Raw genomic sequence first — 16,484 nt, 5'->3', positions numbered from 1 at the left:
GTACACACTCCATACATACTCTTTATGATGATAGCAGACACCGGGCTGCGTCCTCTACCCTCCCAATCTACTTGGGAACAATCACTATTTATACTGGCAAAAATATCTATATAATTCCAAGATTCATGTTCTACTCAACCGAGTCTTCTCCTGTGTTGTCAGATTGGCTCAAAAGGACTGGCAGTGCTAGCCTGCACCTGCGGACACCCTTGTTTACAACTTGGAAAGAAATGAGAACCTACATACCAAGGGCTCTCCCCCAAACAGTATGTATAACACCTGGGATGAGAATTTCTAGAAAATAAGATAAAGTTCCAAGGAATCTGGATGGAATTTAGTCATGTCACATTTGTTACTAGTGTGTGCTCAGTAAACTTCAATTTACCCTCCAAATGCATCTAGTGGTAATAGAAAACCAAAGATCTTACATCCCTCATTATGGTGTAAACTTAATGTAATGTGCCTAAGATTTAAAAAGTAATAGTTATGGCTGGGCACTGGTGGCCCATACTTGAAACCCTACTCAGGAGGCTGAGATCTGAGGATCTTGGTTCAAAGCAGAACAAGCAGGAAAGTCCATGAGATTTTATCTCCAATAAACCACTCAAAAATTGTAAGTGGAGCTGTGACTCAAAGTGGTAGTGCAGGGACAGCTCCCAGACTGGAGTTCAAACCCCACAACCAACCACAACAAAAAAAATCAATTATTTATGCTGGCAAGCCATGAGGCTCTGAGTTCAAATGCCAGTACCTCAAAAAAAAAAAAAAACTATGTATTGAAAGTAACAAATACCTGTGCAGGTTATAATTACAGATTACATAGTGGGATTACAGATTATATCTCTTTGAATGAGGGAGGATGATGATGAACAGGAGGCTAGCCTGAACTACAACTGCTACCTTGTCTTGCATGTGATACAATATGGACTCATTGCCAGTAGCTAAAAACAAAACTTTCTACTTTCTAAAGGAACACTTCCCTGCTCCTTACAATAAAAGAGAGATTATGTGTAGTAGTTTAGTTTTTTTGTTTTTTGGGTTGTTTTTTTTTTTTTTTTTTTTGCCAGTCCTGGGCTTGAGCTCAGGGCCTGAGCACTGCCCTTGGACTTTCTCAAGGCTAGAGCTCTACCACTTGAGCCTCAGCACCACTTTCGGCTTTTTTCTATGTATGTGGTACCGAGGAATTAAACCCAGGTCTTCATGCATGCTAGGCAAGCACTCTACCACTAGGCCAAACTCCCGGCCCCTATGTGTAGTAGTTCTAAATCATTGCTTTTTCTAAAAAACAACCTTCCTATCTTACTGCATACTTTTCACCAACACAGGAACTATAATTTTTCAGGAAAAACTAATTTTTCCTTTAAAAAAAGTCAGGTTATAAAGTAGGGATACAAAGGTACCTTTTTAGCTGGGCGCCAGTGGCTCATATCCATAAACTACTAAAGGAGGCTGAGATCTGAGGATTACAGTTCAAATCCAGCCCAGGCAAAAAAGTCCACAAGAATCATCTCTAATTAGCCACAAAAATCCAGCAGTAGAGCTGTGGCTCAAAGTGGCAGAGTACTATAGCCTTGAGCCAAAAGCTCAGGAACAACTTCTAGACCCTGTGTTCAAGCTCCAGGGGCAGGAAAAAAACCCCAGAGTCCTGAATGCAGACCCCTCTACTGCAAAAAGGAAAAGGAAAAATGTACCTTCTAAATATCTAATAATTCAAATGCCCTATAAGAGAAATGTGTTTTTCTTAGTCAATACAAACTCCACAAGGTCATATAACTTAGAAGCATGTAACTGGTCTCAGACCTTTGGCCCAATGTGTTTAACTGAGTATAATTCGTGTTTATATTCTGAAAAAAATTATAAAGATACATGTCCTAAGTCTACATAAAAAAAATCTCATGAAAACAAGAAGTAATGATTGAGGCAGGAAATGTGGTTAGCACCTAAAATCCCAGCGTTGGGGAAGGATGACACAGGAGGATAATGAGTTCAATTGAGGCCAGTCTAGACTAAGTAATGACTTGAGATGCTGTCTCAAAAACAAAAAATAAAATGGCAATTTCAAGTGTTGAACAAACACCACCATTCATGATTGCTTGCTTCCCTAATCTTCAGTTCACAAACACACACACACAAAAAAAAACCCTACTCTATACAAAGGAGTAAAAATGCAAATGATTTGTTCTAAGGGAAAGATCTGCTCCAAGGTACTTAACTTTCAGAACTGCAAATGTTCTAAAATAAGTCCATTCCAAGAGTCATACCAATAATAAAATGGAATTATTTCTCAAGATTCACATATTTGCTATTTTGTTTGTGAGCAGGGATGGAAGCAGAAAATGGGGAAAGCCAAGGAAGAGGTGAAATTGCCTCAAAAAGGAAATGTACTCATTACCTGATTTATGGTAACCCCTCTGTACAACACTTTAATAACATATATGTATATTAAAAAATTGTGTCAACCTGGTGTCAGTAGCCAATCCTAGCTACTCAGGAGACTGAGATCTGAGGCTCTCAGTTCAGAGCCATGCTGAGCCAACAAATCCTAGAAGACTCTTATCCATCTAATCAGCACCTGTCTTGGGCAAAAAGCCAAGCAAGAGCATGAGGCTGAGTTCAAGCCCCAGTATCATTAATTCTGCAAATTTTGTAACTCAAAAGTTTACTTATGCCTATTTATAAACACACAAAAACCAACTGAATATCCTGTTTCTTCTCTTTTCAGTGCTAGTTCTGACTCAGGGCCTAGGCACTGTCCCTGAGCATTTTTGCTCAAGGCTAGTGCTCTACCACTTAAGCCACAGCTCCACCTCTAGATTTTTGGTGGTTAATTGGAGATTAAGATGCCCCTCCTGGCTTTGAATGGCAATCCTCAGATCTCAGCCTCCTTAGTAGCTAGATTACAGGTGCATGTGCATGTGTATGTGCACGCACACGCGTACGTGTATATGTATGTGTGTATACATGTGTGTACATGTGTGTGCATGCATATGTGTGCATATGTGTGTTATAGCATTACAGCATTCACATATGCGCTCTCCCTGTCTCTCTCTCTCTCTCTCTCTCTCTCTCTCTCTCTCTCTCTATATATATATATATATATATATATATATATGTATATGCTTTAGTCATGAAGTAAGTAACTCATTACTTTTAAGTTGCAGTGATGCTAATCAGTGAACTGAAATTTACCTGGCTGGTAACATCAAGTACTTTTTCCATTGTTATTTGACTATGGCTGGCTTAGTATTTGCTAAGGAGTTCCAAGAGTTCTTAAGTTACCAGTTTCAACTGACTCCTGGAACACTGAATGGCTACTTTGGTGGTTTTATCTCAGTAATGTTTGTATCTAAATTGAGGAGATAGGTTTAAATTTTTTAAAAAAACTTAGAAATCTTCCCCTTGCATAACTAATGTAAGCTTAAGTTAAAACAAAACAAAATGAAACTTAAGAAGCCTAATTTTACAAATTACTTTTCAAAGTGACAGCAAATAGAATATCTAATACACTGAGGTTAGTGTAATACTAAGTAAGTTATAGGAAGCCAAGTCATAGAATCAAAGATTACTACAAAGGCTAATTTCTTCTAAATTGAGTTTTAGAATGAGTCAAACTAAGACCAAATAGCATTTATGGAAAGAATCTATTATATTTTTGAAAGCAGAGCAGGGATAAAAACTTTAAAAAGTAAAGGACTAGAAAAAATTAATATAAATATTGTATTAAAATCATGTTAAAATTCACTCCAGTGCTGGGTGTTGGCTAATGCCTATAATCCTCACTACTCAGGAGGTTGAGATCTGAGAATCATGGTTCAAAGCCAGCCTGGACAAAAATGGCCATGCGACTCTTCAATTACACACATACGCACACACACACACACACAAAATGGAGCTGTGGTTCAAGTGGTAGAACACTAACCTTGAGCATAAAAGCTCAGAGACAGCACCCAGGCCGAGTTCAGGCCCCAGGGCCAGTGTCTAAATAAATAGTAAATAAATATCCCAAAATTTAATCTTTCTGCATGAAATAGGATCCACTACCAAATTGAAAACATAGCTTCTATAATTCACTATTATGAGCAAAATGAGGCAAACCATTACCATTTGAAAAGAAATTACCAAATATCTATGTGTAGTGAAAGAAGGGCATTAGGTTAAAACAATACATTTTCAAATCAGCCTTACGAATATTTTTGCCAAGTCCCCCTTAAAAAAATAAATCAGAAGGCAGCAGAAGTATTATTTCACTAATGAATCAAATCCAGGGGCTGCAAGTGTGGTCTAGTAGTAGAGTGCTTGCCTGGCATACATGAAGCCTGGGTTCGATTCCTTGGTACCACACACACAGAAAAAGCTAGAAGTGGTGTTGTGGCTCAAGGGGTCACTAGCCTTGAAAAAGTTCAAGGACAGTGCCCAGGCCCTAAGTTCTAGCCCTAGGACTCAAAGAAGAAGAGGAGGAAGAAGAGGAAGAGGAGGAAAAAGAGGAAGAAGACTCGAATCTAACCTCCTTCTCCAGAGGATGTGACTAACTTTAAAGCTTAAACACAGAGTATGAATTTCAAAGGTCTGAGGAATTTCTACCTGTAACAATCTCAAATCAGATATAGCAAAAATTACCAAGTTGGATATGAATAAAGCATAGTACTATCATTTTGTAGTTCACCTTAAAAAATAAATCTACTTAAAAATAATTTAAAAGTTAAAAAAAATCTATTCCGGCAACTTAAGGCAAGTATTGCAAAGCCATTATGCTCTTTAAATAGGAAAAGTGAGGCTTATACTCTCATGCTTTCAGTTCCCAACACTTCCAAACAGAAAGGAAGAGGAAGGAGTAGGAGGAAAAAGGAAAAGGAGGAGAAAAAATATGTACACTTCCAAATCTTTCGAAAACTCCAAGACAGTAAAATTGCAACTGTTCTTACATAATTACAACATGTTCTTATAGAATTTGCCATAAGTTCAGGACTTTTATTAGAAAATTAAAAGTTAAAACAAGTTTCACTAGATTCAGAATCGTAAGACATTTTAAAGGCTAACTCTTGTCTCTTGTCTCTGGATGTCACACAAAAACAACTTGTTTTCCCAATACTTTGGCTGCTACTAAAAGATAACTCCTCGCCCCATTTTTCTTACTGTAGAGGAAAATCATTTTATACTAAATCCCAAAATATGGCTTGATTTTTTCCTGGAATACTCAGGTGGACTTTCACCTAAACAGGTCTCAGGAGTTGGACTGCACTACAAAACCTCATTCAGGTTTCTGGTATCAGAGGAGGAGAAAAGTTTACCCAGCTTCTCCCCTTAAGTTGCAGGTAATTCAAGGCAGGAACTTCATCTGAGAATTAGAGAAGACTGGATTAGAAAAACGTCCTTGTTATTCTACTATCTTAAAGTTCAGTAAGTAAAACATTGGAGAGGGAAAATTGAAAACTCCAAGACAGTAATTTTGAGATCAAGTTCAACTTTACTTTAAATTTGCATTTATGCATTTGTTTGCAGAAAGATACCTGTCCTTAAGATTACTGCAGGTTTGCTTTAGTCTTAAAGTCATACATAAAATAAACAATTCAAGCTTCTCTATATCTTGTTACCAAGCTTCCACAGGACAGGTGTGCAAACGTCGGTTTCTCATCTCAAACAAATCTCCATGCACTAACCAAGAAATACTCAAATCAGCACTCAAAATGCATTAAAGAGAAACCTTTTTTTTTTTCAAAATCAAACTTTGGAACTAACCTTTTATAAGGATAAAACTTTATAAACTAAGTTGTTGCACCTTTCGCTTCATAGGCATACACTTCCAACAACAGGTCTCATACTTGGCACAAGGATATTTCAAAGAAACCAAAACAAAAGGGGGAGGGGGAGGGAGAAAGGAAAAGAGCTTTACGCTGCTGCTGACTGCGTGTAAGCTTAGTCCACTTCCTCGATGGTGGGTCCCCCGGAGGCTCCGGAACCGCCGCCAGGCCCGCCTTGGTAAAGTTTGCTGATGATGGGGTTGCACACTCTTTCAAGCTCCTTCTGCTTGTGTTCATACTCGTCTTTGTCTGCCATCTGGTTGCGATCGAGCCAGTTGATCACCTCCTGACACTTGTCGAGGATCTTGTTTTTGTCCTGCTCGCTAATCTTGCCCCTCAGTTTCTCGTCTTCCACCGTCTGCTTGATGTTGTAGGTATAGGACTCCACCGCGTTTTTGGCTGCCACCCGGTCGCGATTAGCTTCGTCCTCCGACTTGTACCGCTCCGCCTCCTGCACCATCCGGTCGATGTCGTCCTTGCTCAGGCGGCCCTTGTCGTTGGTGATGGTGATCTTGTTTTCCTTCCCGGTGCTCTTGTCGGCGGCGGTGACGTTGAGGATGCCGTTGGCATCGATGTCGAAGGTGACCTCGATCTGGGGGACCCCGCGGGGCGCCGGGGGGATCCCGGTCAGGTCGAACTTGCCCAGCAGGTTATTGTCCTTGGTCATGGCCCGTTCGCCCTCGTACACCTGCACCAGCACGCTGCTCTGGTTGTCCGAGTAGGTGGTGAAGGTCTGCGTCTGCTTGGTGGGGATCGTGGTGTTCCGCTTGATGAGCGGGGTCATGACGCCGCCGGCCGTCTCGATGCCCAGCGACAGCGGGGTCACGTCGAGCAGCAGCAGGTCCTGCACGTTCTCGGACTTGTCCCCGATGAGGATGGCCGCCTGCACCGCCGCGCCGTAGGCCACCGCCTCGTCGGGGTTGATGCTCTTGTTCAGCTCCTTGCCGTTGAAGAAATCCTGCAGCAGCTTCTGGATCTTGGGGATGCGGGTCGAGCCGCCCACCAGCACGATCTCCTGGATCTGGCCTTTGTCCAGCTTGGCGTCGCGCAGCGCCTTCTCCACGGGCTCCAGGGTCCCGCGGAAGAGGTCGGCGTTGAGCTCCTCGAAGCGAGCGCGGGTGATGGACGTGTAGAAGTCCACGCCCTCGTACAGCGAGTCGATCTCGATGCTCGCCTGGGTGGACGAGCTCAGGGTGCGCTTGGCGCGCTCGCAGGCCGTGCGCAGCCGCCGCACCGCGCGCTTGTTGGGCCCAATGTCCTTCTTGTGCTTGCGCTTGAACTCCTCCGCCAGGTGGCTGACCATGCGGTTGTCGAAGTCTTCGCCCCCCAGGTGGGTGTCGCCGGCCGTGGACTTCACCTCGAAGATGCCGTCCTCGATGGTCAGGATGGACACGTCGAAAGTGCCGCCGCCCAGGTCAAAGATGAGCACGTTCTTCTCGCCGCCCGCGCAGCCCTTCTTGTCCAGGCCGTAGGCGATGGCCGCCGCCGTGGGCTCGTTGATGATGCGCAGCACGTTGAGGCCCGTGATGGTGCCCGCGTCCTTGGTGGCCTGGCGCTGCGAGTCGTTGAAGTAGGCCGGCACCGTGATGACGGCGCTCTGCACCTTGCCCCCCAGGTAGGCCTCGGCGATCTCCTTCATCTTGGTGAGGACCATGGAGGAGATCTCCTCCGGGAAGAAGGTCTTCATCTCCCCCTTGTACTCCACCTGCACTTTGGGCTTGCCCCCCTCACTCACCACCCGGAACGGCCAGTGCTTCATGTCCGACTGCACCGTGGCGTCCTCGAACTTGCGCCCGATCAGCCTCTTGGCGTCGAAGATGGTGTTGGTGGGGTTCATGGCCACCTGGTTCTTGGCGGCGTCGCCGATGAGCCGCTCGGTGTCGGTGAAGGCCACGTAGCTGGGGGTGGTGCGGTTGCCCTGGTCGTTGGCGATGATCTCCACCTTGCCATGCTGGAAGACCCCCACGCACGAGTAGGTGGTGCCCAGGTCGATGCCGATAGCCGGGCCGCGGGCTGACATCTTGACTGAGAAAGCAACCCAACAAGCGAGCGACGTGAAGACCGCGAAGTCGGGAAGAAGGAGGCCCCCCGCGGCGCCCACCTAACGGCCGCCCGCCCCGCGCGCGCGAGCTCCTCCTCCTCACTCACTCCCCACTCCCCGGCGCCGGGGCCCGCTCTTATAAAGCCTCCTCCCCGCCGCCGCCGCCGCCGCCGCTGCCTCCGGCGAACTCCCGGAGCCAATCTGCGGCCGGGCCCGCCCCCACCAGCCCTGCCGGCCCCGCCTCCGGCTTGCCTGGCTCCCAGGGATCCGCCCCGGGCTCAACAGACCTCTAGTGGAGTGAGGGGCGGGACCCCAGCCCGCGCCAGGAAACCCAGGGGCGGCCGTTATGCAAATGAGGCTCCTCTCCCGGGGCCGCCGGCCGCTTGGGGGCGTTAGGCGCGCGCCCCCAAGGCCAACCTTACTCGCTTTTTGCCCCGCCCACTACTAGCGTGGACTTTTCTAAAGCGGGATTCGTCAATGCCCAGCCGATTGGCAGGGGAGCTAGCCAATGAACAGCGGAGATTCCTAGGCGGAGGGGGAGGGTGGGAAAGAAAGGGCTGGGGTGTGGCGCGCGGAGGGAGCCTGGAACGGGAGCGGAACCTGGCGAACTTGTCTTGGACTGTTGGCTCGGTCGCTAAGGCTTTAAGTGGGGATCGTTACGGGGTATATGGACTATCGTAGCTCGCAGGAGTGGAGCAACTCGTCCAGGGTCGGTTATACTCAATAAATACGGCCTGAACCGGTGCCGTCCAGAGGGAGAGGACAAGGCCGGGCCTGCCTGGGACGTGGGAGCGGCTCCCCTAGGCGGGGACAGAATGTAAAAATGAGGTTGAGTGGGTGCGGGGTGGGGCGGGGGTGTCACGTGTCCGGAAGCGGGGAGGGGGGAGGGGGGCGAGAGCCGTCACCCGCACAGCCTTCCTAACCCCGACGGGCCCGCTGCCTTAACCTACCCGGCCCGGCTCGCGGTGCTCGGCGCTGCTTTTCCTAGTTTTGCATCTTAAATGCTTCCCCCCGCGGCTTCTGAATTCCTCGCGCGGAAACCAATCCCAAACCCCGCGCTGCCGCCTCGCTTCCCCGGCGTTTAGCCGGGCACACGCGATCGCCTTTGTGACCCAGTCGTGTTTATGACCGCGCGCGCGGGAGGCGAAGGGTTTTCTTCCCTCGGGTGAAGTGTGCAGTTGGGGCGTCCTTGCTAGAGGAGGGCAGGTGGAGAGAGTAGATGAAGGTAGCTCTGGAAAGTACCACCGGGCACCAGGCGACGGGAGGGACGCAGGCTTCCAAAGGCAACCTGGAAGAGAGACAGCTGACACTTCGCGGGGTGGGGGCGCCGAGTTCTTCCCATCCCTAACGCCTCGAACGAGGGCTGAACTGTGAGCGGGAGGAAGAAACAAGGATCTGCCTTGGAGAGGTTGATAGTCGGGTATTTGGGCGGGGGGGGGGGGGAGGAAGCAGTCCGTGGGAACTGTGTCCCTGAGGGTTTCTTGGGGACTAAACCAGGTACTGAAGTTTGCCAACAGGTCGCTAGAAAATAATGTTAATTCTTAGTGCCAGTACTGTGACGAGCTCGGGCCCTGCGCGCCGATTTCTTTGGCCTTTTCCGAGTCAAAGGCTGGCACTCTACGGCTTGATTCACAGGTCCATTTCTGGCTTTTTTTTTTTTAATGGATCTTCATGCCTGGGCTGGTTTTGAACTGGGACCCTCAGATCTCAATCTCCCTCCCCCCCCACTCAGCTCGGGTTACAAGTCCCAGTGCCCGACTGGGAAAACACGTCGTTGTAGTAGAGGTCTAAATTGAAGGTGAGTGTCAGGTGAAAGATAGAGATCCAGAAAAAGTTCTCCACATATGGATAGCATACATGTAGGAACTTTAAAAAAAAAAAAATTTGATGGCTTCTTGGGTTGAACTCTGAGTCTGGGTGCTATCTCTGGCGCTTTTATTTTGCTTTTATTTTGCACTCTACTACTTGATCCACAGCTCTTTCAGCTTTTTGCTGGTTAACTGGAGACAAACGCCTCTCAGACTTTCTGTCCAGGCTGGCTTCCAGTTGAACCAAGATCTTCAGCTTCCAGCCTCCTGAGCAGCTAGGGTTATAGGCAGCATGAGTCATCTGCTGTCCTTCCCCCCCCCTTTTTTTTTGCCAGTCCTGGGCTTGACCTCAGGGCCTGAGCCCTGTCCTTGGATTTTTTTTTTTTTTCAAGGCTAGAGCTCTACCACATCACTTCTGGCTTTTTCTATGTATATAGTACCGAGGAATTAAACCCCAGTATTCCTGCATGCTAGGCAAGCAAGCACTGTACCAGTAGGCCAAACTCGGGGCTCTGTTACCTTTTTATGTAGTGTTTTTTTCTTTGAAGATAAAAGAGGGCAAGGCAGTGCTTCAAGCAGGCTGGTAAGGTTCATGTGAGTGTTGTGTGAGACAGTACTGGAAGTTTTTCTTGTTGTTGTTGTTCCAGTGTGGAACTTGAACTCAAGGCCTGGGCACTGCCCCTGGTGTTTTGTGTGTGTGAATGTGTGCGTGCGTGTGTGTGTGTGTGTGTGTGCGCGCGTGGGCGTGCATGTGTTTTATTGTCAGGGTAATGTATAGAGTTGTTACAATTACATTTGTCAGGGAATTGGTACATTACTTCTCACAAATTGATGCCCCTTCTCATGTTTTTGTCCCGGTTTCCCTCCCCTCATCCCTGTGTGTATGTATTTAATATTTTGTTTTGTTTGCTCAGTGTAGGCTAGCATTCTACTACTCTGTGCCACAGCACCATGTCTTATTTTCTCTGGTGATTGATTCCTGCCCAGGCTCACTTTGAACTGAGATCCTCAGATCTTCACCTCCTGAGTAGCGAGGATTACAGGTATGAGTGACCCACACTCTGAAAATAGTTTCAACCACAGTTCACACCTTTTCCATGAAAACAACTGAAAGGGAGAAAAAATATAATAGGAAAATGCTTAAGGAAAAATTTAAGGAAATATTTCTAACTGAAGCTAGCATATGTACACATATACTTACATAACTAGTTGCATTGATCTCTCAGATGTTATTCTTGGAAATTCTTGTCTTTAGTATTATTTTTATTTAAGAAAACAGGGATTAGCCAGGCATGATGTCCCTGGCGCATGCCAGTAAGCTGGAAACTGAGACAGGAGGATCAAGGTTAAAAGCCAGTATGGACTGCACAATGAGACTGTTCCACAAGAGTGGGGAAAGAAAGGAAGAGGGAGAAGAGAAAGAAGGGAAGAAAGGAAGAGAATAGTGGGCTGGAAAGCAATACTAATATGATTTAGGAATAGGGAGTCAACTACAACTGACAGGATTGTGAAGTACAAACTCTCCCAAGTCTCTTATATTCAAGTCAGCCCTCTCACACTTCAGAAAAAGCAACATGGAAAAAAAAAAATCAGGCAGGCCCAAACCTCTCCCACACAAATGTTAAACTTAGAGCTTTAAATGGAGAGGTTCTTTTGTGTTCTAACTGTGCCCTACTTCTGTACACAGTTATTACAAATCTTGTAATCTATGACATTCAACTAACACAGCTTTCTGAAATCACAGCAACTATTTCTGTATTTTCATTTTATATATTTTTGCTCTAATTTTTCATCTGATTTCATGTTTCATACTTCACATGGCATCATGACCTTCCTCTTCTCCCCCCCCCAAAAAAAGATGTAGTATCTATGTTTTTATTTTATTTTGAGTTCAAATCCTAGGACTTGAACTCTGGGCCTGGGCACTCCCTGAACTGTTTTGCTCAGGGCTAATGCTCTATCATTTGAGCAACAGTTCTGCTGATGGCTTCCTTTTAAATTTTATCTTATTATTATATAGGTGATGTACAGAAGGATTACAATGATATGAGTATTTTTCCTTTCAAAAAGTATCTTCTGTTCCTCGCTCTCCCCAGTCCCTCCCTCCCATCTCCTTTCACAATTACATAGCTCACTTTCACCAGTGTCCAGTGAACTCCACTTCTGCACTTTTTCACCTTTTTCCTTTGCATTCTTTACTCTTCTCACAAAACCTCCTAAAGGTTACACTTGAATATACCATGTATAAGGAAAAGAAGACAGAATCATCCAAAAAATAAGAACATAAAAAAATACCAGGAAAAAAAAAAAAAGAAAAAAGGGGCTGGGAATGTGGCTTAGTGGTAGAGTGCTTGCCTACCATGCACAAACCTCTGGGTTCAGTTCCTCAGTACTACATACACTGAAAAAGCTGGAAGTGGTGCTGTGAATTAAGTGGTCAATTGCTACCCTTGAGCAAAAGACGCTCAGGGACAGTGCCCAGGACCTGAGTTCAAGCCCCAGGAGTGGCAAGAAAAAGAAAAGAAGGAGGAGGAGGAGGAGCAGGAGAAGAACAACAACACAACAAGAAGAGTCTCTTCCTTTATTTTGGAGTTCATTTTGATGTATATATTATATTAATATGAAGAGGCACTTAGGCTTTGTGCACCTTTTTGTGTTTCTTGAGAATATCCTCTTTGTATCTAGAATCCTGTATAATTTATCATATCCCAGTGTATTTTAGATCTAATTTCATAGAACATGTGTTTGTCTCTCTGAGCTTGGCTTACCTCACTTAACATGATTTGTTCTACTTCCATTCACCTGCAAATGACATTTTATTCTTTCTAATGGCTGTGTAAAATTCCATTGTACATAAGTACCACATTTTTTCAATGGGGCATCTGTGCTCTTCACTTCTGGCTTTCTTTTTTGATGGCTGATTGGAGATAAGAACCTCACAGATCCCAGCAGGTTTTGAACCATGATCCTCAGATCTCAGCTTCCACAGTAGCTAGTATTACCCGTGTGAGCCATGAGCACCTTGCTGTATGTTTTGATTATATATATATAAAAAAAAAACCTCTGCTGGGTGCTGGTGGCTGAAGCCTAAAATCTTAGCTATTCATGAGCTTTCTCAAGGCTAGTGCTCTACCACTTGAGCCACAGTGACACTTTTGGCTTTTTTATAATTGGTTAATTGGAGAGAAGGGTCTCACAGACTTTCTTGCCCAGGCTGGCTTTGAGTTGTCATCCTCAGATCTCAGCCTTCTTAATTGCTAGGATTACAAGCATCAGTCACTAGTACCCAGGTGTATATCACTTTGATTATAATAAAAATAACAATAAACTTCTTTAGCTATGGAATAGTAACTGATTATTTTGGACTTTTTCCTCCAATCCTGAGGGCTTGAACTCAGAGCCTGGATACTGTCCCTGAGCTTCTTTTGCTCAAGGATAGCATTCTACCACTTGAGCCACAATGCCACTTCTGGCTTTTTTTGTTACGTGGTATTGAGGACTTGAGCCCAGGGCTTCGTGCGTGCTAGGCAAGCACTCTACCACTAAGACATATTCCCAGCCCCATGACAATATTTTTATTAAGAGTGACCATACCCTTTAAGATTACTCTCTGGGTTTCATCTTAAAGAAATAATTTAAAATATAAGTACAATATCAATAACAAAAATTCAAAGGTTTTAAATATGAGAATTATTACATAAACTATAATACATGCCTATGAATTCTTATACAGCCATAAAAATTGTTTACAAGGCCGGCTTGGTGGCTCACGCCTGTCCTCCTAGCTAGGTCCCTGGGCTTTTGCTGCTCAATACCACTTCCAGTTTTCTGGAGGTTAATTGGAAATAAGACTCTCGTGGACTTTCCTACCCAGGCTGATTTTGAACCACTATCCTCAGATCTTAGCTTCCTCAGTACTAGGATTATAGGTGTAAGACACAAACACCCAGCTCCTCAGAACCTTTTTTTTTGGGGGGGGGCAGTCCTGGAGCTTGACCTCAGGGCCTGGGCACTATCCCTTGTGCTCAAGGCTGACGCTCTCCCACTTGAACCACAACACCACTTCCAGCTTTTTTGAGTAATTTATTGGAGATAAAAAGAGTCTCACAGGAGGGCCTGGAGAATGGCCTAGTGGTAGCATACTTGCTTAGCATGCACAAAGCCCTGGGTTCAGTTCCCCGGAATCACATACACAGAAAAAGCAGAAGTGGTGCTGTGGTTCAAGTGGCAGAGTGCTAGCCTTGAGCAAAAAGTGTCCAAGGACAGTGCCTAGGACCTGAGTTCAAATCCCAGGACTGGCAAAAAAAAAAGTCTCACAGGGACTGTTCAGACCTGGCTGGCTTTGAACCTTGGTCCTCAGATCTCAGCCTTCTGAGTAGCTAGGATTACAGGTGTGAACTACTGGCACCCAGCCCCAATTATTTTTTAAAAGAGCCAAGTTGAAAAGAAAAAAAAGGATAAGTATAAAGTAACATACAGACAGTTCAACTTCTGAACATAGAGGAGGAAATTTTATTAGGTAAAAGCAATAGATTTAAATTGTAACAAAAGTACTTTATAATTCAAAAAGTCAATTTTATACTAATAGAAAACCATATTATGCGTGCATTTATACCATTTATAATTAATTAGTTAGTACAGTCAAAAGCCACTTTTCTTTAGTAAATCTAATTCAATAGAAGTTTAGTCAAAGTTATTGAGTTATTTCTATATTGATTGGTACCTTTAGTTACATAGTCTTCTATCTTTTAGATTTCCTCTTTCAAAAAGCCTGCAATTGTATATGTTCCCAAGAGTTTAAGTCTAATACTTTTTTAGACTTTAATATCTAAGACTTTTAAAGCATTTTGAAGTCTCCCTTCTCCATTCTATACCCACTATCCCATCTTAACTCTTTGATTTTCAGTTAGTCCAGTTGTTAGAATGAATATTCGTTACTATCCTTACATCTAGAATTTTAAGTAACTCAACTTCTTTGTATATTATTAACTATACCTTACAATAGATCGTAGTGTAACTCTCTTAAAACATTTGAACTAGGCATAAAAATAAAATAGGCATTTCTAAAAATAGATAACATCTTGATATTTCACAAAATAATACTAATAAGGAATTGAATGCAGTTAACCAAAAGTAAAAATATACAAGTATATTCACAATAAGGATAATGTGGCTATAAGAGGCATATGGTTAAGATATATATTTGTGTGTATATTCCATAGCAAAGCATTTGTAGCAGGTTAAAATATTACTAATATGTTTTCTCTGAAAAGTTTTTAAGAACATGTTAACCATTGTTTCATGAAGTACTTAGTTGAATTTTATCTTGAAATCCAAAACTGAGTAGCATGGCATTATATATTACTGTGGACAGGAACTGTTTAACAAATTAATTCTACCTTATTAGGCTATATTGCTAAGTTCAGAAAAAAATATGTCTCTGATTTGTGAAAATCTAAAACTGTTGAAACAATACTCTTAAGTTAACAGCCTTAAAAAAAGAGCTTCAAACATGTGACCGAATATACAGCACAAAAGGAAGAGGGGCAAGTGTTACACATGGATTATTTTATTAAAATGTTGGCCTTAAAATCTGTTTCACTGTACAAAATTCTTTTTACTTATATTCTAAGCTACACATTTTGAGTATAGTTGTTTTAAGTTGCCTAACAACATTGCATAATACATAAGATATAATTCTGGTTATTTTTAAGTTTGGAATTATATGTGTGTTTACAGAGATATGTGATTATCTCTATGACATATTTACATAGCCTAGCAAGCCCTCTTATTTCTCAAGGGACCCTTGAATATAATTAGTATATAAAGTTCATTTTAGTGTAGCTTTAACCACTGATGTCATGTGAATTTTCAGATAACTATATTCTTTAGCAGATTTCCACAAATGCTAGGAAAGTCACTGTCAATCAGTTATGTTTCAACAAAGTGATCCCAAAGTAATTTTTATTGAATTTTCTTGGATTTCTGCAAACTGGAACTTTTAGAGTTGATGAAGTTTGTCAGGAAGACAGAAAAGATGGTGCCACTTCAGACCTGATATGAAGATTGAGTCTTCCCCATGTCCTCTCCAAATTCAGATCTGTCACTTCTCCAGGGATTTAGAAGGCCCTATTTCACCACTGCCACACAGAAAAAGACAAAACTCAAGAAAAATAATATTACAAATTAACTGCTCTACAAAATCACAACATATTTGTAGGTCAGAATGTCTTAGTTTTTGGCACCAGGCTAGCACATTTAGAGAATAGGAACAAAGAATAGGTCCTAAAATTTAAATTTATGTAATTATTTGTTAACTCATTGTACTTTTCAAATATATTATTACTAATAAAATTCTTCAACCATAAGGCAACCTTTTATTTTTGCATAGTCTAAGCTAGAATGGATAGGCACATAAATATGGAACAAAAAAGGATAGGTCAAAAAGTTAAGGAGGTCAAAAAAAAGATAGGAGGGAAAAAGTTGTTTTCCTTCAAAATGAAAGTTTTACAGTGTTTTTAGTAGTGGCAAAGCTCTGCTTGAAACAGATATAATAAAATGTAAAGCTCACACTCTGTAGTCTCAAGCCATCATACTAATACTGCCTTCTAAAGTACTGCATTTGTATTGCATGCTCTGCAAAAGAAAATCAAGTGCATGCAGTGAGAAGTGAGGGAAGAAGGGAGGGCACATTTTCCTTTTAATTAGTTGGTTTGTATCTCTCCTCAGCTGCCCCACTGATTCCTGCGGGGGGGGGGGGGGAAATATATATATATATATATATATATATATACATATATATATATATATACATATATGGGGTTTGGGGGTTTTTTT

The 16,484-nt window shown here is 43.3% G+C and overlaps 2 protein-coding genes across 4 annotated transcripts in view; both read right to left on the bottom strand.

Moving 5' to 3' along the window:
- Positions 1-5,444: 5,444 nt before the first annotated feature.
- Positions 5,445-8,909, bottom strand: Hspa2 (heat shock protein family A (Hsp70) member 2). Of its 3 annotated transcripts, none has more exons than XM_090344269.1 (2): positions 8,790-8,909; positions 5,445-7,823 (listed from the first exon to the last, which is right to left on the bottom strand). In XM_090344269.1, exon 2 carries the CDS (start codon positions 7,816-7,818, stop codon positions 5,914-5,916), a length of 1,905 nt encoding a protein of 634 aa, XP_090200395.1. In that variant the 5' UTR covers positions 7,819-7,823; positions 8,790-8,909; the 3' UTR covers positions 5,445-5,913. The 3 variants fall into 3 exon arrangements, with proteins under 3 accessions (XP_090200395.1, XP_090200397.1, XP_090200396.1); XM_090344271.1 differs by lacking the exon at positions 8,790-8,909 and adding an exon at positions 8,127-8,189; XM_090344270.1 differs by lacking the exon at positions 8,790-8,909 and adding an exon at positions 8,092-8,179.
- Positions 8,910-14,151: 5,242 nt separating this feature from the next.
- Positions 14,152-16,484, bottom strand: part of Zbtb1 (zinc finger and BTB domain containing 1) — a 30,822-nt gene continuing 28,489 nt past the window's right edge. The window contains exon 5 of the mRNA XM_090344268.1: positions 14,152-15,787. Within this exon, the coding sequence (XP_090200394.1) occupies positions 15,751-15,787 (37 nt within the window). The 3' untranslated portion in view covers positions 14,152-15,750. The remainder of the gene's footprint in view (positions 15,788-16,484) is intronic.

Source organism: Megascapheus bottae, chromosome 14, assembly GCF_031878675.1.
Source record: "Megascapheus bottae isolate mThoBot1 chromosome 14, mThoBot2.hap1, whole genome shotgun sequence".
Taxonomy (NCBI): Eukaryota; Metazoa; Chordata; class Mammalia; order Rodentia; family Geomyidae; genus Megascapheus; species Megascapheus bottae.
The sequence above is the reverse complement of the archived record's forward strand: the minus strand, read 5'-3'. Positions and strand labels throughout refer to the sequence as shown.

Coding starts and splice junctions, on each gene's coding strand:
- Hspa2 (XM_090344269.1), bottom strand. CDS start 7,818: ATGTCAGCCCGCGGCCCGGCTATCGGCATCGACCTGGGCACCACCTAC.